The following is a 23,033-nucleotide window of genomic DNA, read 5'->3' on the forward strand; positions in this document are numbered from 1 at the left end:
ATAAATTGCCAGTCGTTACATCACCTAATTGTCTCTGATTATGATTCAACCAGAAATATCTATAAATTTTTACAACATGAAAGTTGCTTAAAAAAAAATAATAGTAATTAAAATAACATCACGCAACACTGATATTACGAGCCAAAGGTAGCCAATTCGAGGTATTAAGAAATGACTGTAGAAATGTGCTACAAAAATTCAACCACGTACAAATATTAGTGATTTCTAGAAGAAAATCTGCATCTTCATAAGCACTGCACACATGAAATATATGATAAAATAATATCTGATAAAATCTTAAATTTTTTTAGAAATGTGGAATTTTTTTTTTTTTTTTTAGTTGTGTTGGTTGATTTCAATTTAAATACCCATAGGATAGAATCAGAAGTAAAATATAAATGATTGTGCGGTCATTTCCATAAATGATTTCCGCAATATTTCTTGTAGATGGATGACTTTTTCAAGCCACATACGATCCAGGCTCTATCCACTATTGTAAATTTAACCCATTGCTCCAGTTAAGGAGTGGGACCAAGTGTCAAGTTATGGCTGTCAGAGGAGACATCTCTAATCAAGACTGCAACTAAAAACAAGAATTTAACTCTGTCGCCCAGGGGCAAGTATCCATTTTGACCCACTCTCCTCATAATTTTGAATAGAAAAACAGTAAACTTAATGCCCTTCCAAATCCAGCCTTCCTCTAGTTGCGGCTGTCTGTCTTTAGCCATTTGCTACATAGGCGGAGGTCGACTTGGAAGTCTGGGGGGAGCACAAATGATGATGTCAATTCATATATACATTAGATCAGTCGACTCCACCTTTGACGCTATGGGGGGGGGGGCAATGCCCCATATCTCCGCCCGTGATTCGCTAATAGACATTAAAAGAGTACTTTTGCAGGAAAATTTTTTGGGGAGAAACTACTAGAGAACACTATATGAACCCATTATGTCTGTCAAAACTCTATTATTTAACTTTTTCAAAAAAAAAATTACATAAAATGATAGCATGAATGAAATATGAAAGGAAAACTATTTGGGAAAATGTTTTATTAAGTTAAAATGGTTGATTATATTAATTAATCATTATCTATTCTAAATTTTAGAATATTTTTATTAAATTTGTAACGTTTATAGCAGTCAGTTCAAAATTTGGGTACAACAATCAAAACTAAAAAATTCCATTGCCTAATTAGAAATGAAAACAAATGTCCCAAAAAACGGAACAATTGTAAATAATGGGCTAACAGAAATGTGCACATGATTAAAAAAAAAAAATTTAACATGAAAATGCTACACAGCACTTCTTTCAGAAAGCACAGTAACGAAAAAAAGTGGTTAAGGGGAACAGGAATTTTTTTTAATTCAACTGGAATATGTAAAAATATTAAGTACCGACTGTAGGAGGAGTGCAAAACAAAAATTGAACAGCACAAGCAAAATCATGTGAATGCTACACATACATAAAATTTGTTTTCTTAATGAAAGCACAGGTTAGGAAAAGTTTGGCCACAACTGATGAACACTTTTATAGTCGAGGGAATTTCAAAAATCAAAAATAATAAAAACTAGTAAGGTTATTAGATTCTGAAACCAGAAAAATGAGGATGAATAAGCGCAAATGTTATTTTCATTAGTTCACAACAGATGGCAGCATTAAACTCACAAAGAACTACAATACATTTTATTGTAGGGTTGCCAAATTCAGATACCCCAAAACACTGGTGAACAGATTTTTGTTTCACAGAGCAATTTTTTTTTCTGAAAAGAAAAAAAAATTCTGGAATGTAGGAAATGTGAGGAAAAAAATGTGAAATTTCAAAAAACCTATATGAAGACACATTGAATGACATAAAAAATGAGGACATTTGGTAACTTTATGTTGTTCTCATTTTTTGCAAATTTCAACAGCAAATTTGGTCAAAGCATTTAGATATATGTGGGGGAAAATGCATACACACACTGATGAAGAGATAACTTGTGTAGCATATAGTTTCCCCTCCCAGTGAAAGAAAAGAAAAAATCATTCTGGAAACATGAAAATGAGGACAAAAGGGAAGAATTTAAAAACCATATGGGGATGCTTAAAATGGCATTAAAAATTAGGACACCTGGTAACCCTGATTACAACTGTCTTGTTGAATTTTAACCAGATCAAACAGATTTCAAAAATATGCATGATTCTGATTCATCAATCTCATAGTGAAAAAAAATCTTCACACAGATCCTAAATTAACAAATGCAAAATAATTCATACTTAAAGTCAAAAATACAAAAAATATATCTTCATGTGGAGAAATCAGAATCCTTTGCCACATACTAACAGAATAAAGAAATAACATCCACCAGACTACACCCACAGTGTGTCACAACGATCCAAGAAAACAGTTAAAACTGATATATGCATGATTACTGTTGAAGAAAGATGTCCGACATAAAAAACCCTACCTGCAATGTTTCAATAAACACTACATTGATTCACGAATTTTCCTTAAGGGAAGTTTTCTTAAGTTTATGTTCTTCAGATGCACCTTCAAAATACATTTCGGTGCAATACATATGCATATATATATATATAATGCACATAACAAAATAATACGAAAGAAAAATTCTGTTGTTTTTAGACAAGCTCATTTCAATATTTATACAATGCACGCAAAAGCTCTTCCTCTTTCAAATTTTTTTTCCACCAAAAAATAATTTTTTTTTACATTCAAAAAAGAAGAAAAAACTGTTTTTACAGCTCAGGTTTGGCAGCACCATAATCATATGACACAGGTTTTTTGTGTAATTAATCACTGATATTATATAGTTGATTGTGCGAACAAATACCGTTTGTGCATGAGATTTAATGCATAAAAACAGCAGCAATGTAAAGACGGAAAAAAAATTTAGATTTAAAATAAATTAGATATATAGAAAGCAGCGTAAACAAACAGGCACTTCTGACACTAATACTGTCACATCACGCGCGCACACACACACACACACACACATTGAGGTCACATGCGAAGCTAGCAATCTAATTTTTTTTTTCATCATTGATATAATCTTCTTAGCATACAAAAATACATTTTTATCAGGAAATTTCCAAAATCAAACATCATGTTCCGGTTTTTTTAGTGAAGCTTAAAATAAAAAACAACATACAGCAAAGAGTTGATATGAGTTTATCACTTTCAATGAAGTACATATATATACACACACAGACATAAACATTATAAATTTACCGAATGATTACGATACACACACATGCGACAAGCACAGTTTTGTACTAGCAGATCCCCCCTCACACACACACACACAGAATCATACCCAAGCATGCGGATGATGCTCGTTTTTAAGGTAGAACGCATCGATATGAAATATTTATTCTCAAATTATTGTTTCTATATGCATTGGAAATGATACTGTAATTATTATAAATTTAGAGGATAATCTTGCTTGCCCTTTTCTATCAGATTGGGAACTCTAAACATATAAGATACGTTTTTGCCACACCAATACTCAAGGCATGATCATGAATGCACTTTTAGAAGCAGGAATCACAACTAAGAAAGCTGAGAACACTGTAGAGCAGGTAGGCCTATATTACAGCAACAAAGGATAGTAGCATCAGAGCCAAGGGTGCATGAGTGCTCGAGCACCCACAGTACTCTGTACTACTGGTCTGAGCACCTCCAAAATTGATTCAGAAATCTAAATTTTCCATATAAAGATAAAGCTCAAGCTGTGCACACACCGGTCCATAAAACTTTTGACAGCTCTGCCCCACAGGGAATATTAAATAACTTGCTGTGCCCCTCACCATAACTGATGTCAAGGCAACCTAAATTATTACACTTGATGGAACTCACATCCCTATTGTGAAGTTAGGTATCACGAAAAATCTAAGTTGTTTACTAAAAACACCTTGATCAATCTAACAACACATGACATGCAGTGGCACACTGTTTGGGAGAGTCAGTGCTGCAGAGATATTAAATTAGATTTCATATACATAATTTTTTTGTGGCAACGTGGTTTTCTCAATGCACAGGTCCACCTGGGCAGCCTGAAAGTTTCAAGTGGATATGGAAGCGAGGCTTCACCATAATGGAATTCGGTACCATAATTTTCGAGATTAAATATGTTAATTGGGGCAGGCACTTTTAGCTGAGTAGAGAAGGGGAGTATTACTTTTCTCAGCGGCCCATGGAAAAACTGTCATGGCTATCTTACAAGATAAAAGTGTTTTTTTTCCAAGTCGAAAATGCAAAAAATATGTCTTCATGAGGAGAAATCAGAAGCCTTTGCCGGATACTAACAGAATAAAGAAATCACATCCACAGACCACACCCACAGTATGTCACAACGGGTGAGGATTCACTGTTTACACTCGTTATTTGCTTTTATGGTTAATTTTTTTTCTTTATTGTGTTATGTCTTTATGCCAAGATCAGAACCAGAAAGAGTAAAAGGGGACACATTGCTCCATGTTGCCGATCTTCATCATAGGTCTACATAGGTTTACAATGAAGAAGGGAGTGGGGGGGGGGGGGAATCAGGTATGCTCCCCTATGGCTCTGTTTCACATATTCGCAGTTACACGTTACCATCAAAATATCAAATGTATGGAACTTCAAGTTTTTCAAGATCACTTAATTATCATTAGCTTGCCCTTGATGACAACGATTGATGAAAGTCACTAAGTTGTATAGTCAGTGATAAAAAATATTTAGCTGGTGAATGCTAACGCACATAGAATGTTAGCTACTACAAGTGAAATAATTTTATATTTTACACTAATATTGAATATACAAACTGGTAAAAAAAATAACAGGTAAAAAATAATCCATGAGTGAAATATTAGATAGCTTTCATTTGAATGCATGAAGGTGAAAATAATAATAATAATCAACTTGTTCTTACAAAATTGAAACCCACAGTTTTCTCATCCTGAAGTATATTAACAGGCAGGAGAAGGTAAAAAGAAACGCTTCAACATCTTCATAGTTTCATTGATCTTTACCGGTAACTTCAAAAATACCTTTTGTAGTTGTGCAGATTTTTGAACATAAGTGCATAAATTTGTGCTATCAATGAAAATTATATATTTTCAGAGATCCCCCCCCCTATTTTAAAGAGCCTGACAATTAAAACGAAGGTAATAGACATTTCCATATGTCCTATTTCATCCCAATAATGTTTTATATAATGAAATATGTAATATCCCTGAAAATTTTAAAATCACAAATAAATTTACTCATGTTCAGAAATGAATATTACAGTCAAACCGATTTAAGACAAACTCGCCTGATAAGAATTAAGTATTTTCAGCACTGGACGATTAAATCATTGTTTTGTCACTAAATACAAAATTTGGTTTGTACAGAATAGTTTCAGGATTCTTTTTTTAGTTTATCTTAATGAGATTCGACTGCAGTACAAATAAGTATTTTTTCAACACCAATAAAATTCCTACAGACCATGTTTCAACAAACACTTAGGATTACAAAAACAAGAAAAGCTGCCATTTGAAGATCATAAGATTTTAGTGTAGAATCGCTTTAGTCAATGGCAAGATGGGCATATAAAGATTTCTTCAATCACAGCCACAACCCATACCTCAATCAATGCTGCAACAATCACTTAAAAGAGAAAGAAAAATCTGTTTTGACTTTCAAATCAAACTTCTATAGCCTTACTTTTAACGCAATTCCTAATTATTCAGTTTAAGATCTTTACTGCTTCAAGTTAAAGCATTTATAGAAAAGATATTTCCCAACATAATAACATGCTTCAACATAAGGGCTCAAATTCAAGAAATGAATGCAATAAATGTGAGAAAAGAACTCACTCCCATAATTAAACTTATCGCCACTGCAGTGTATTGTCGAAAGATAATTTGCATGCAATATTAACTTTGTAGGGAGGTGGCCTGTGGCAGAAAAAATTTAAATGTCTATATGCTACTCTGGGATTCACATGCCCCAATATCTAATTTTCAACTATTTTTACATAAAAGCTCAGGGTTTAAAAAAACTGATCTGCCACACTAGTTCACTGTTACATAACTGTGTATCTCAAGGCAATGAAATTAAACATATACAGAGGAGCATATCATAAGACATCCTACGTTCAAAGCTACACAAGTATAAAGCACATAGCAAAACAGAAAAATCCATAGCAAACAACTGCCCTCAAAATTTTTCCAATTTTAAAGAGCATTTTACATACAAAAAATATGCACACATACTACTGTTACACCGAGTTTTAAGGCAATTTTTTAACATACAATTTTTTTTTTGCAGAAATATAGTAGCAAAAAGCTTTTATAGTATGAACATAAAATCATGCATAAAAGTGAATAGTAGAGAGGAAGTTATTTCCTTCGTATCGTTATTATTGGCAGTAAAAAACCAATATAACTGATAATGAATTTGGATCTGAAAAATATATTCAATTTTTCCTATACAGTAGGACCTTGATTATCCGAGGTTTGTGTTATCCAAGAGGCGCCTACCATACATTAGTTTGAAGAAAGTAGGTGAAGTAAGTAAAACAACATACAAAACACTTTAAATTGCGAGAAGCTGGTTCTGATACATTACTAACACATACAGTGGAGCAAAAGCTCCACATTCCATAGAATGGCACTATTTTCTAAGTACAATGCAATAATAGTAGAAATGTTTTAAATTGTAGGTAACATATCTTACTTAATTAAATGAAATTTTATGCTATTCGTTTGATATTTTTACAGCATTGAATAGTAATTTAAAATATTTGTGAAAACACATAAAATTTCCATCATTCATATCACTTTTACTTGAATCAAAATTGAGGTTTCATAAAGTCTGTATTATCTGAGTTAGGTCCGGTCCACATGAACTAGGATAATCAGGACCCTACTATGCATTTATGCATAATATTACTGACCAGAGGAAAAGAAAGCATTTTTTATCAACTTTGTTTGATAAGTAAATGACAGCAAAGAGCATCTGTACGAAAAATAATGCATCATTATCATCACCATCAAGTTTCTTTTTTTTTCTTACAAAGTATACAACGAATAAAAAATTTTATATTACATAGCAAACATTAGAAGGCTTTGTATTCTCTTAGGGATATGCAAACTGCCCAGAAAAAAAGCACAACAAATTCTACAAACAAACACATCACCTGTAAGAATGATTGATTTGCGCAAAATCTTTAGCACCTAAAACGAATCTCAGAATTTCCTGGTGACATACCCACACACATAGTACTTTTGAAAATAACTGATACTGAATAGTGAGTACCAATAACCTATTTAAAAACAGAATGTTGTTTTGAATAACTCATTGTAACGAGATATTAAGCTACCAAAAAGTATTAGGAGAGAAAGAACACCATTTGAAGGGGGAAAAACCAGAAACAAGTCAAGTCATGAATTTTATGATACTACGACACATTACCAAAGGGTTTCAAAAAGGCATGAACAAAAAAAAAATAGTCAGACCAGGAAAAAACACTGATCAATTTTAATGTTATTCTGCTCATAATGTCTGTTTTTAAAATTTTCATGGCAGCATAATTAGACAGACAGGCAAATCAATATCTCTAGCTCGCAGTGATGCCTCTGACAAAGATTGGTGATGCCCCTAGGAGCCTTGATACACACTTTGAGAAACGCTGGTTTAAATATTTGTCGGGGTGACAATACTGCATGCTTTAGTATTATTTATTGTAACAGTAAAGCAAAATCTTTCACTGCAGTGTATGGGGATACATGTGTGACCATGAGGATACTCTGGTACCCCTTATTTCAACAGGCAATGAGGAATAGGTAGGTACATCCTACGTATTCAAAAGCAAAGGAGATCAATCAACAACAAATCAAGAACAAAGAAGGGAAAATTCATGTTTTGTTTGTCACATTGACAGTTCTGTTACTGCTTAACAAAACACACATCTCATAAACATTTCCTCTGGTGGAGTTTCTAATAAATTGGTACACACCATGCCGGAACAAGTGTTCAGCGTGTGTATGTGTGACCCTAATGTATTTATGATGTCAGGGTTATGCACGTTTTGTGTTTGAGAAATGCTGCCATCTGTCTTGCACATTAGAAGTTAAAGTTGCAGATGGTGAATTTTCATGTTTATTTAAGTATCATGTTGAATGCCACACTGGTACTGTGAGCCAGTGTCTCATCAACCTAGGCTAACATTTTCACTTCTTTGATGTCGATATACCATATAACTTGACAAATCACTTAAACAAGATAATTAGTTTTGAACAGATATTCCCATACATAGTTTGTGTCCAACAAAACAATTTCACATCTTATGCATTTTTTTTGCCTAGGAATTCAAACATGCTACATTGTACTCATTTAGGACTCCTTCATCACACCTTACCATGGCATAAATGCTCTCCTCTACTCAGCTGACCATACCCTGTGCTAATATATATAAAACACTATGCATTGCTTACACCTCCTGAATATTCCAGCAAATATTTCAATTGGTGTTAGCTCTATCAATATCCCACATGTTTTTTTTTAACGGCTAGGCCACTAAAATGGGAAAAAAACAATATAACCAAAATCAAGGGAGATCAAACAAAGGGTATGAATCTCATCAGGAAATATAATAATAATTTGTGCTATATCATGACTAGTTTTAGAAAGTTGTTATTACATACAGCACAGGGGGAAAACACAACATGTACCCATTTGTCCTTTTCAACATGAGTTTGCATATCCCATAAGCAAATTTTAAAAAACACTTCACGATTTCATATAAAAAAGGAGGCACATAGCATTATTAGTCTTTTTTATAATTCTTTTGTTTTAAATTAACATTCTTGCTACTAGAGGATTCACAGTGGTCATTCTTTTTTCAGCGCCCACTTCAAATCATCAGTCCTTGGTTTATATCCAAACAGAGATTCGATTATGCGTTCGAGAGTAGTCCAAAAGCACAATTTTTCTAGCGGATAGTTCAACCAACCGGTAGTTATGCAAAAATATGTTTCGTGTGGCGCTACATGATGAATGCGGTGATGTCGACGAGGCAGGATTATATGCCAGTCCTGTAGAGTAGTCACCCAATATGGTATACCAAAATACGTATGGGACCACTTGTGTATCTACATCGAAAATAAATTTCAATTAGTTGATAATTCAACAAACTGAGTGCACATCCATAAATAGACAAATAACATCAAAGCTGAAATAAAATAAATGTAAAACAATAATTTTCTGGAAAGTGATTATTTATTACAATTATACAAGAAGCCCTTCCATTCACAGGTTTCTCCCTGCCAGTAGTTTTTGTACACATTTTTCATATGGATAGTTAACAATAGGCAGATTTTTTTTTTATTACACTCAATATTCAGATATTACATGCAAAATTAAAATTTTTTATTCATAGGATTATTGTTTTCTATCCGGCCGGTTGTCAGGTCTGCATGTTTGATCCCAAACATTGATGAAAAGAAGAAATCTTTTCATATTAAACTTGATCATGAGTAAAGTTCACTCGTGTCTCTTTATCTTGCATCATGCAGTGTAACTTTTAGACTTTTCAAATATAGTCAGAAATATTAATATTTTTAATAATAATATTTCATTAATATGTAAAATATACACCACTTTTCAAAGCATATGCATATCGTATAACTACGCAGCAATGATTATAAAATTAATAAGATTTCAAACTATTTTACGCCAACTTCTTGACCCAAGTAAGCCAAAGAAATTCAAAGAAAGGAAGAAAATCCATAGGCAGTGTTCTGAAATTTCATGAACTAGCATTGCTGCACCACTTCTGTGATTGCATTTATATGAGTAAAATTAATACATATTCGTCACTTTTTTCCTTGACTTTGTTTTTTTCAAACTTAGCATGATCCAGGCTTTAACAACTGTTATCAATTTTAATTATTACCAATGTTCTGAACTGAATTTCCCTGGTCAGAACTGTGTCGGGCAAACTTTATTTATTCAGTGTAAAAAAAAATAATTAGAGAATCTCCTTTCTTCACTATATAAGTTGAAATGCAGTGTGTTATCATGGTGACAGACCATTTCAATATTTGCAGCCATTTTTTTAACAAATGAAAAATATCCTGAATTGGAATAATTTCAACTAACAAACCCAGTATTCGATATTATCATCCCAAAACAAAGGAGTATATGAAAAGGTCACTATTAAAAAAAAATTTCCATGCTCAAAATGATCCTTTTCCAATTTTGCAACATCCTGTATATTACATAAATATATCCCTTTTTTGATCAGAAAGTATCACAATGCCTCAACTAAATTTAAATATGAAAACACTATCAATATGAACTAACAAAACATGTGTTGTATGTTTTTTAGGTTTCATAACAATATCAATAATTAGAGCCTGGAAGTTCAGGCAAAATGCCATATATAATAATATAAGTGCCTTTTTTTACCTATTTTCAAACATTTTTCAGAAAAATACCTCTTTAAATTTTTCCTGCTATAAATGCCTGTTTCGACATTGTTTTAGGTTTATCCGTGAATTTTAGAGGAAATATTCTGTATATTTTAAGCATCAACAACTTCAATTCAATATTGTTCCCTTTTGAAAATTTCTATTCTTAGTATATTCTTATCAGAAAGCCCCACCGCTCCCAGGCCCATTTGAATGCAAATAAGCATAAGTGCCTCAGAGATGAACATGTGACAAAACAGTGTTGTTAGGCATAGATGTGACAAAGATTTTTCATCTCTTCTATACATATTTTTCAGATAGCAATCAACAGTATACCATCAAACTCACATCAATATATTTCAAGAGTTTTAATTTAAAAATAATTACAATTATTCACTAATTATCATTCTTTAATTTTATCCAGCATTATTTTCATATTAGAAAATTATGTATTTAGTTCTTGATTAAATCATTTCCAACCTGTGCACCTGAAGGATCACAAACACTTCTTTTGCAGCATGATAGTATCAACTTGGCTTAACTAATAATGAAGTTTTTATAAACTAATATATATGACAATAAACAATAGACAGAGTATGAGCAGTCATTTTTTGGATCCTCTGTATCTTAGTTTTTAGTTATTTTTTACTTTTGTCAAAAATTATAAATGCCTATACTTTTTACCTGCCTATTTTTACATTTTTCAGTGCCTAAACTTCCGGTCTGTAATAATAATAGCAACTTATAGCAGAAAATGAAAATAGTTTGGCAACAGAAAAATATGAGAAGATATTTGAATTTGAGTGAACGGTACTTTACCTGATTTGTCATAGCAACGAAAATTCCTAATAAAAATACAAAACAGTTCCAATTATAAATTTGAGAGATTTTATCTACAGAATACGTGATGAATTGGTAAGCCATGTAACCTAAAAACGGAATTGTCACCATGAAATTGTCGCCATTTGTCTCAATAAAATCATGACGAGTGATTGCAGTTGGATCAATGTGATGTTCTCGAAATGGACGAATGAAAGCCTGATGAAACAAAACAAAATTTATGAGAATGAAAGATGAAGATAAAACCAAATTAAGAGAAATTCTATAATAATTGTGAAAATTAAAAAAAATTCAAGCATTTGAACATGACTTACAAAAAAAATTCAAATATTTACTCTGTTTTGAAAAAGAAAAAAAAACATGATCCATTGAAGAACAAATGGTAATAAGTGAATGATTTTCTATCTAAAAAATTTTGAAAGGATAGTTCTTTTTTCAATATATCTGACAATACCCAGAAACGAGGTATTGTGATGTCGATGGTGGTAACGGAGGGCAAATTACTAACAGACTGCCATGTAAATATTATACTTCTATACCTGATTACTAAATTACTTAAAAAAGATGTGTCCACATTATAATTTAAAATAGATGTTTATCATTGCAATAAATGCCTTTCTTGTTAAATGCTTATCTATCTATTATCCTATAATACACAAACTTGAGTATTAATAGGATAATAATCCTATATATATATATACATATAGTAATCCAAAGTCATAAGGAATTCAAAAAATCAACAAATCTTTACAGAAATATGATTCAGATTTTTTTTCACAATTAAAAAAAAATGATTGTCAGAAAATAACTATACTTTTCACCAATAGGTGGCAGTACAGGGGGTCCCAAACTAGCAGCCCAGAATTATTCAAGCAGATTCAATGTGTATGGCACTAATGGACAAAACACTAACTTCACCTACAGTTGGCCAAAAATGTAATTATCCTGGCAATAAATGTTTTCATTATGAAAAAATAATCACACAAGTTCTTCCTCTGAAAACTGTGTTATTCAAATGTAAAAACTTGCAAATTATTTACTTTTAAAATTTTAAGCAACTTTCGGGCCACTCAGTACATACATCATTCTCCATCACTCAGAAGCAATCAGAAACACACAAAAACTTCATTATACATACCATATATATTTGTGATGCATAAGATGAATGATTGTATTTTTTTAATCAATTTTTATTGAATTTTCCAGTCAATAAAAGTCATCCTATATTCACAAGCAAAGTATTCATTGGGTTATTTTTGTTTTTTTAAACCATCACACTGCAATTAAGCTTACTGCTGGGGCCAATATTTAAAGATGGGTCACCCCTTTGACATATGCATCAACAAGTCATTTGAAGATCATGTGAAGAAACTGTTAATGGACTGACTTACTTCCTCTTCTTAATCATACATGCACCTCGCATGTATTCCTCTGCAGAATTTCTAACGAATTGGTTACATGCAGGAACGTGTTGGGTGTGTGTGCATATACGTGACCCTAATGTATTCATACCATCAGAGATGTGTTTCTTTCATGTTCTGCTGATGCTGCCATCTATTGTTTATATTTTGAAGTGAAGATGATAAATGCTTGAATTTTCATGTTGTTTTAGTATCATTTTGACGGTCTACCTGCTCTCTGTGGAAAGATTTTTTGAAATGGGAGACTGGATCACATTTGCACCTTGAAGTAGAAAAACTGTAGGAAACAAACTTCAGCCGACAACTACTGTGCTGCCAATGGGGTTCGTACCTGGATCCTCACAATAAGAAGGAAACTGGCAAAAATCATGAAGTGACCCGAACCGACCACATCCAATGGACTAATGTTTAAAGCTTGCTATGTGGATGTCAGTTTCATAGAAGAGTATGCCTCTAGAGCCAATATCAAAGTCATTCAGGCCTTCATTTCAAATGCACTCGACCGATCTGAGGACGACACTTCGTTCAAGTAAGAAGTAAGAGTAGAAAAAATTGAATTTTAGAGAAATTTTGAAGGGAAAGTCAGACTAGATGAAAGATTATAGTATCAAGAAAATGAGATTGTTTGCCTTAATACGTGCATTTTATGCCATTATCTAGGAAGAAACAAAAGTGCTTGCATAAATAAATTAAGTTTCCCTTATTTGGATCTCTAAACTCATATTTCGTCCTATATGGGAGTAAATACATTATTCATGATATCAAACCCCATCATCGCCACAGTGGTGGTCAGCTGAAGTTGGTTTTCTGTGGTTCCCAACTTTGAGGAGTGAATGCGAGCCGATCTGCCCTTTAAAAAGTCTCGCCACAGAGAGCAACAGGCCTCTACAATGGTACAATTATTCAATCATAGTAAGAAAAATTGATGACAGATGACAGCACTGCTCATGGCAGGCATTGCACATTGACAAACTTCACGTTAGGTTCACAACACGTACACGCACATTCCAACATGCACCAATTCATTAGAAATTCCACAGAGGAATGTAGACGAGGTGCAGGTGTGTGGTTTAGTAGTGCTATTTATGATACTAAACTAAAATAAAGGGGATAAATGTGGGAATAAAAATTAATGAAAAATACTGACCTTGCCACAGATTGGCAAGTCAACAGAACCCCAAGTATCAGCACCCCAATGTACCAAACCACTCAGGAAATCTGCTAACACAACACCACACACTGGAAAATGGGAAAAAAATATCTTGTTTCAACCAATCAACAGAAAAATGAATGCATAAAAATTTCTCAGAACCATAATCAACATTGTATATAATAACAGTGATTGAAATTAATTTTCATTCAGATTTCATGAATTTATAGAGCCTCAAGTTATCACATGTACAAGGTTTTATCAGTACAGTTCAATTTCTCATGACTATTAAAAAGGAAAAAAATCACTTACAGGCAGAAATGAGTACTGAGTTCCACCGACTAGGCTGAAAATAATACAGCAAATGGAGAAAATTTATTGCCATCAGGGCAAGGCACAGAACTACAGATATCACCTCTTGAATTCTTTTTCCTAAACACAAGGAGACAAAAAAATAATAATGTATTCATCAAAATATAAGTTGGCATGTGAAAATTATATAAGGTGGGGGCTTATGCAGAATCGACTTTTGGAGGAGGCATAAAAGGCTGGAAGAAGGGGGGGGGCACATATAAATTTTCTTACCGAGAAATTTTGAGTTACCACCCTTCAAAAAGCATTTAAATTAACTGAAATTGGTCAATATGGCATATAAAGGGTATTTTCTTTTGATATTTTAAGTTCTCCAACCACAATATTAATTTTTTTCCCTAATTTTTGGTCAGCTTGAGAGGCATGGGCCCCCATGTATGCGTCTTATATAAGGTGCCATAAACTAGAATATTTATAGGCAGTAAAGGTTAATGTGGGTTCACTGCAATTATTCAGAACTGTTATTTCTTTGCCTTCATCCAAACATTTTTTATTCTTGTTAAGTACTGATGAATTTTCACTGAAAGTCAACAGAAGACACACTAGCTTCCTTAAAGACATTGCTACAATGAATTTGGGATGGAAATATCTCTCCACATTTTGTATGCATCTGCAGCAAGATCAGAAAAAAACCAGTTCAAATAGCCTAGTGGGAAAAATGGGAAATTCATCTCCCTTTTAATAAGTTGAGACATTTAATTATTCATATATTTTATTTAAAGCAGGAATGTCCCTCTTTTGGCCCTACTGGGCGAAGAAAAACCATTTTGAGACACACTCAAAAAATTAAAAAATAACTGATTAGAAAGCATTTGAATTTGAAGCCAATAAAAGAGAATCTTTTCTTCTCTACCCTTTTTCTTGGTTGGGAGAAATACTTTTGAGATTAGCTCATGTAAGAAAAATATTTCTCTTCTTACAGAAGTAATAAATATCCCAAATACACATAGATATATGTTTTTCATTTACAAATTCGTAATAAGCGGGAAAAAATTATAAGCGGATCCACTATATTAGTCTTTATTTTCAGACACCTTCAATTAAAAGCACGGCTGGAAAAAATCCCAGGTGATTAAGAAATTGGTATTGACGCCTAAAATTGTCTTCGAGTAGTTACTAAATTGCAAGCTGAGAGCAGCACAAAATGTTTGGAATTTATAGCAGCATATCTGCCTACATGAAAGAAGGTCAATATACCTTGAAAAAACCAAAAGAAGCATTATTTTCGAACTTTTTCTTCAAGTAAAAAAAAAAAAATTGGCACTAAAAAATTGTTCTAGCACCTACGTTTTTTTGCAATTTGTCCAGCCCTGCTTAAAAGTCACTTAATACCAAATGGTCAACTGTTCAACGTCAGTTTTAACACTGTATCACCACTACCTCCTATATACAGGATGTATATAGGAGGTAGTGGTATCACCCACCCTAAAAGTTGGGGGAAATGGTAGGACTTTCGAAAATTCGTCTCCTACAGCGCACAGTGATAGGGAGTGAATAGTGAAAAATTTACATACAAGGGACGGAACACTCCTCATAAAAAAATTAACACATTTTTTTTATATATATAACCAGTGAAAATTTTTTTTTATTTTCTTGTAGAAAAACGAAGCATTACAGACACATCAACCATCATCATGACATTCATTCTCTGTGATATTTCTAAAAGACCCGCCTTTTCCGAAGCTATATACGAAAACGTAACTAAAGGTTAAAAACGCGTTGTTTCACGGGTCCCCCACGCTCCACCTTCGTGGGGACGACGCGTCTCCAAACTCCCAGGAAAAAGGAGTTAAAAAGCATTTATTAGAACCACACCCGAATCTCATCCGCCCGCGAGAAAATGGGTGTGTCTTTTCTCTCGGTGAACAGCAAACATATTATAGTTTACACACATCGTACACACGGAGAATAAGCTAGGTCAGTAGGAAAAGATCATCCCAAGGAACAACAACAAGCCTCTCATGGAGGAGAATAATGAGATCACTTTCACGAATAGATAGATCATCAGACATTGTCGGACAATTTAAGACACACTTGCGAATGAATATTCGGGAACGATATTATTTGTGAAATATTTTCCGTCACACACAAACACGACATAACCCCCCCCCCCCAATTCTTCAAAAGGAAATATTTATTGTAAGAGATAACGACTGATCACAATTAATATGATCGAAATGCCTGATAAGACGACGATGACAATGAGATTTCCGTGAACGTAATTGTGAAAATGACGACAATACGTATTACCATAATAGACGATATGTGCGACGTGGAAGAATAGAATTGAAGGTCATGTCAGTTTTTTTCCAACGACATACAAGCAAGTGTTGCAACAATTGATAACTATTTCTAGTAGGGGAAAAACAATTCCCAATTTTCTGGATAATCATCATTAAATACCTCGATTATGTCTCTGCAGCTAAGAAGTCGCCCGTCTGGTATTTTAAGTTCAAAAGTCGATTTGTTAGTACAGTGTTTCTCAAAGTAGCGATATCACCCCATCGGGAGAGCTATGAGATCCAGGGATAAATTATTTGGATCCCATATTATACCTATAGCCTGAGGGATGACTTGATTTGAAGCGCCGATTAAGAAAAATTCTGGTAAGGGCGGAGTGATATCAATAATAAGAATGAAGACTCAACGAGTTAGCTCCTTTTAGAGGACGAATGAAAAAAATGATAAACCTCCTGTCAGGATAGCTCATGTTGACCTCATGGTAAAATCTTGTCTAGCCATTTGGAATCGGTTTCAAACTACATATCGCAATGTAATGCAGAGGTTCTCAGAGACTTATGACACCCGCGGCTTCCTAGCACTGTAGTCATACAGTATATCTAAGGCTCTCTCATAAAACAGCAATTATATAAATTGTTGAACTGCGGCTCCACCTAACCACCAATCAGGCAAACATCAATATTTTCAGCTCGCAGCGATGCCCTTGACAAAGTTTGGCGAGGCCTACGGAAGCCACGGAACAAGTTTCGAGAAAGGCTGATCTTTTTGAAAGGGGAGGTAAATATGACAATATGACAGTTGTGCAACAAAGAGGTTTAAATTGGAATTAAGACTGAATCGTCTGTGTGATAATTAATTGGGGCCGACATTTACACTATCTGTCCAGATTTTGCGTACAATTCTTTCCTTTTTTTAATTCAACTCAAGAACCTTCCAACGGAATGCATTGTATGTACTCCAAAGAAGAAATGATGTCAGAAGGTAAATTCGAAAAAAAAGTGTACCCCTCCCTGTGCATATAATCTTCGTGATCCTCTATACCTCTAGAGAAATTCAATCATCTCAAAAGCTTCAGCCGCTGGTGGCAGCCGCGAAGGTTTCGTGGCCGAGTACCATTAAAATCGAATGGAAACCCGTCACGTCCGCTGCTGACGAAAAAATCACGAGATCTTTTGTTTTTATATTATTTTGGCACGCCATCGTCCATTTGCAATTTAAAAGTGGGGGAGAAATCGACTTTCTCATTATTTCCGAATGCCAACAACTTAATGGTGATGAGAAATGCCACGAACACATACATCAGATGCATATTATAACGGACATAATGCATAAAACGGGACGAATCTGCAAGAAAATCGCAACTTTCAGTACAGGCTGTAACATTCTAAATTACATCAGCCGAAAATAAAATCGATGATTGAACATTAGCAGGGAAACAGTAACATTATGACGATGCCATGACCTTAAATGGACTAATTTAAACAGAAATTTTACACCGGTAATCTTGATTCGGTGCTCTCCCAAATAGCAAATCCCTCTGTTCAAGAATTCTCAATATACTCTGTATGTGTGTGTGTGTGCGCGCGCGCGCGCGCGCTTTTTTTTTTTTTTACAAAAATCTTTATTTCTACATGCTCAAGAAGTCGTATTACATGCATTGTGCGGACTGAAATACAATATATTTTCCTCCGACAAAGAGTGTATAAAATATGTGTATACATACAACCTCTGACAACCAAGTTCGGTGAATAGTCCTGTAACACCACCCCCTTTTTTGCCAGGAACTGTTTGACGATATTGGCTGTGTGAGGGCGAGCATTGTCGTGAACAAGAAACCATGAACCTTGTTGTGCGTACTGAGGTCGTACCCTGCGTAGACGTTTCATGAAACGGGTCAAAATTTCAATGTACCTTGCAACATTCATCGTCGTTCCCTCAGGTAAGAACCAACGCACAAAACAAGCACTTTGTAAAACAAGTCTTTCATGGAACACAAACGACGCTCAACTGAACAACGGTGGCGGCAAATGGTCAACACCTGCCGCTACGCATGTGCAGCGTTTTGCTTCGCCAGTGTTGCCAGATCGGCCGTTCTGACTTCATTCACCGAACTTTATTGTCAGAGGTTGTGTATATACTGAATACGAAAGTTTTAACAACTGGATGTTGCAAAGATATATTTTGGAAAGAAAGAAAATTCAACTGCCCCTGCGGGGAATCGAACCCACGTCTTTTCACTTTCCGGGTGAACGCCCTAGACCACTAGACTACAGAGGCACCGAATCTCTCAATCTTTCCTTGGAGCTCGTGTACACTGAAAGGGACCGTACATGGACGGCCGGACCAGACCAATACCTTCTAGAGTAGATACCTTCTGCTCTAGAAGGTGTTGACCAGACTCAGGCCAAGCTCACAACTGCTGACGCTGCCACCAGATGGCAACCGCAGGGGCAGTTAAATTTTCTCTCTTTCCAAAATATATCTTCGCAACATCCAGTTGTTAAAACCTTCGTATGATAGCGGAGAGTGACATCATCATTATATACTGAATATAATATATGTGAACACAAATTAATAGTGATTATATAACATGAGACATTAATAAAAATATACATATACAATATTTACAAAAAATGAAAATTGTATGCGCGAACAATCAGTTGAAGCGCGAGAAAACTACTATCGAAAATTCAATGGTGCCTAAAATTAAAAATAAAACAAAATTTAAGAAGATACAAAACAAAGAAAAAGAAAGCTGAGAAGAGATACAGAAAAAGAATGGGTGGGTGGGTGTGTAGTGTGCGTGCGTGTGTTTTATTATAGACAATTCCATTTTTTTCAATTCAATTTTTTCTTTTTTAATTGAGAAAATAAATGCTCCCTCCGGGGAACCCCCGTATGGCGAATGTCCGAGTCGGAGTAAGTAACTCGTAGACAATTTCAGAGTTGCTATGTTTTGAAAGTGTGATGTTGGACACAACAGATGCTCGCTACTCGATGAAAGTTCAAGAACCGAAACTCCAAGACTCACGATCAAGTTACGTTCGACGCATCAAACGTAAGTTGAAATCGTGACTCGAATTCACAGATATCATTGAATTCAGTACTACAAGACCTTCGAAATCATTAACGGATTTTTTTGAGTCCTTTCTTTGAAAGTACTTTTCATGCACTGGTGCCCCCCACCAAACATCTCGATCTTTGGTCTCCACTTCGCCCCATCCATATGCTATGTTAGGCATCTGCTATTTTTACATCAAAATATGGAAGACAGACGGCAGCATCATTAGAACACGAAACACTCATAACTCTGACAACATAAATACGTTATACGGGCACCACATACACTCAGAACGCACGTTACGTCATGTACCAATTCGTTAGAAATTTTCCAGAGGAATGCTTACGAGGTGCATGTACGATTAAATAGTAGTGGATACTGTGTTACGAATGGCATGAGTAAACTCAAAGAATGCCCGGGAGCCCAAGACGCCCCGACTCATGGTTCCCTCCATTTGACCATGTTTCATTCCTCCCCCGAGAAACGACATATATAGAGTCCTTTATAACAAATTTAATGGATTTATTGCCGTGGTTTTCTTTTCATATGAATATGGGAGCATAAGCCCCAGGGTGAAACCCATTGGTGTGTGTGTGTGTGTGTGTGTGTGTGTGTGTATGCATGTACAGTACGCACAACTTTTAACCGAACGATGGCGATGTCTTGGGTTATATTTATTGCAAAAAAAAAGAAAGGTAGCATTCTTCTTCGTTTAAGATCTTCCATAAGTGTATTTTTTCTTAAGGGGTCATCTAGATGTTAAAACTAGATCCAACTTTTCAAAGTTCAATAGTAACCCCATTTTTTTCTTCCATATTTGGATTTAGAATCTCAAGAAATGCCGAAATACCAAATTTCATCAATTTCGAACGAACAGTTTGCGAAATATAAATTATTGAAAAACGAGTGACGTAATGTTAAACAGAAACATCTTGTTTTTGAGCATAATTGCTGAAATAATATAGGTATCTCATTAATTTTTGTTTTACATGATAGATTCTAAAGGGCCAAACATAATTTTGTTACTCATTTTGAATTTGGCTTTTTTTTTAAATATGAGTTATGAATTATTAAAACATATTTTAAAAATTTGTGAAAAAATAGAAGCATACATTAATTTTTACTTCATTCGAATCGGCATAGTCGAAATCCCAACAGAATTAATTTTCATTCCAATCTGACCTCTATTTCGCGAGATATGAGCGATTATATGAAAATGACCACTTTTAGGGATCATATACTATGTAGATATAAATTTGAAACTCATTGAAAAATTTCTCATGACAAATTATGCGAAAATGTTTAAATATGAAGCTCATAACTTTACTAAAATGGGTAATCATTGTTTTAAGTATACGGTGATGCGATAAATAAGTCATCCATATAGTTTTTTTTTTCAAACTTTTTTTTTTCTTTTTAAAAATTCGAGTAAACAAATAAACAACGAAATTTTGAAATTTTTCACTATTTCAGAAATTTGTTTCATTCCTTAGACAATATTCATGAGCTGAAATGGTAAATATAATAACGTGCGAAAAATTCACAAATTAATACCATACAATTAGATTGATGTTCATATTTATGGAGATAATAATCAATAAATAACGGTTCCCCCAATAGCGTAAATCATCTTTTTCACTTTTTTAGCATTATTAAAAATTGAGGAATTGCAAAATGAAACAAAATTGTAATATAAAATAGTGCAATGTTCAACGGAAAATTCTTATTTTTTTTTTTCTGAATTGATGAAATTGTCGTCACAAACAATTGCTTTGTGACACATCGTTTGAAATAATTATGGTATAATTATTAATTCGTTCAATCACAGATACAAAGTCACTAAAATGAAGAGTAATAAAAAAAAAGTTTGTTTTTCACCTCCATAAAATAAAAATTATAAAAAAACACTAAATCCAAGCACTCGCGTAGCACATGGAGTACTTATCGTTCGAAACTTTGGTGTGGGTTTTTTCCCCGCTGCAATCAACCTTGAGAAATTCCATTTCTCAATGTTGAGAGCGTCCCCAAACACATTTTCATTCATATCTCTCTCATTTTTATACTTACGGCGATGAAATTTTATTTTTAGGATAAGTGCATTGCGATAAATCAGATAAGATGGGGAAAAAAATAAGGGTTTACATTTCAAATTTTGAAGTTTGAACAATAATAAATATGTAGATGACCCCTCATCAAGACAAATTACACATAATCGGGTAGAAAATCACGAACCATAATTTTTGGTGGAAACCGCTTCATTCTACAACTTTTAGAACACAAGATATCGCCATCGTTCGGTTAAAAGTTGTGCGTACTGTACATAATTAAATCTATACAATATGTATCCCTCGATAATTCTGGAAAGACGATAGGGGAGGGCAGACGAGTGTCGAGAGTATGGTTGAAACATTTTCAGCGAATATCGCCAAAGTCAATCTGGAGTCACCAAAAGTGCGAAATATTTCGGTTCATAACTCGGAAAATCCATAAGTCGATGTTTCGTAAGTCAAAAGCAGCTGCAACTATTCATAAGTCTCTGCTGGGATTATGGGCGGAGATACGGGGGAAGCCCCCCCCCCCCCAACATCAAAGGTGGAGTTGACTGATGTAATGTATATATGTATATAAGAATTGACATCATCATCGTGCCCCCCCCCCCCAGACTTCCAAGTCTATCTCCGCCTATGGCTGGGACTGAAAACCAAAAACTGTGCAGCGGGAAGTTGATGGGCCTGCCAAGTGAAATCCTTCAAGTTTCTCGTACTCAGTAGGTACGTTATAGAAACCTAAAAAAAAAAAATGGTATTCCCCCTCTCTCTCTCGTCATTACTACTGGCAATACTTAGAGGCGCCATGAATGAGAAGAAAAATTAATATTAAATATAAAAACCTAATTTGCGGGAGAGTCACACGAGAGTGTTAATGATATATCTGTGCCAACTCTGGAGACAGAACTTGGCATTAAAAAACAGTCAAAGGGGTAGACGTATGATTATGACTCGTATTTACGAATATATATAGCTAGCAAGCCTCTCCCAGCAAAAGAAGGTCATTAACGTCGTGGAAAGTAAATGAATTAGTCGGTCTTGGTCACCATCGCTGAAGGAATACAAAAAACTTTTGGCGAAAATGGCACGAAATTTCGCATGATGTCACGCATCATTTAAAACTCATTCCATTTGCTATCATAAATGCATTATAAATGCGCATTGGCTACACCATTGCATTTACGCAGAGCCGAAGGTGGATCGGAGGTAGTTATGGCTGACATGAGACACGTCCGTCAATCAAGAAAAGTTTGCAGCCGTCTCGTCGGAAGTTGAGTAATTAGAGCAGAAATCTCAGTGCCATAAAACAAAATCCAGGGTTTCATCGAGTTCGCGGGGGGAGGGGGGGGGGGTACAAATTTTTTACTTATTTATTATGAAGGATGGCGTGTCGAAATTCCATTTCGGTGATATATATACATATAGTCCTGTCTTTCGAACTCTTTTTTTCCCCCAAGCAAATC

General features: G+C 34.5%; 1 protein-coding gene across 1 annotated transcript in view; it reads right to left on the bottom strand.

Annotated features, from left to right (window-relative positions):
* Positions 1-7,407: 7,407 nt before the first annotated feature.
* The window catches only part of Kua (Plasmanylethanolamine desaturase Kua), a 39,463-nt gene continuing 23,837 nt past the window's right edge, over positions 7,408-23,033 (bottom strand). Inside the window, exons 2-5 of the mRNA XM_089250306.1 lie at positions 14,161-14,280; positions 13,846-13,937; positions 11,257-11,475; positions 7,408-9,117 (exon numbers count right to left, since the gene is read on the bottom strand). Of these exons, the coding sequence (XP_089106432.1) occupies positions 8,857-9,117; positions 11,257-11,475; positions 13,846-13,937; positions 14,161-14,280 (692 nt within the window). The 3' untranslated portion in view covers positions 7,408-8,856. The remainder of the gene's footprint in view (positions 9,118-11,256; positions 11,476-13,845; positions 13,938-14,160; positions 14,281-23,033) is intronic.

The sequence above is a fragment of the Pholcus phalangioides genome, unplaced genomic scaffold (genome assembly GCF_987345545.1).
Source record: "Pholcus phalangioides strain wild (caught in Gottingen) unplaced genomic scaffold, Ppha-v1.0 ptg000024l_1, whole genome shotgun sequence".
Lineage (NCBI taxonomy): Eukaryota > Metazoa > Arthropoda > Arachnida > Araneae > Pholcidae > Pholcus > Pholcus phalangioides.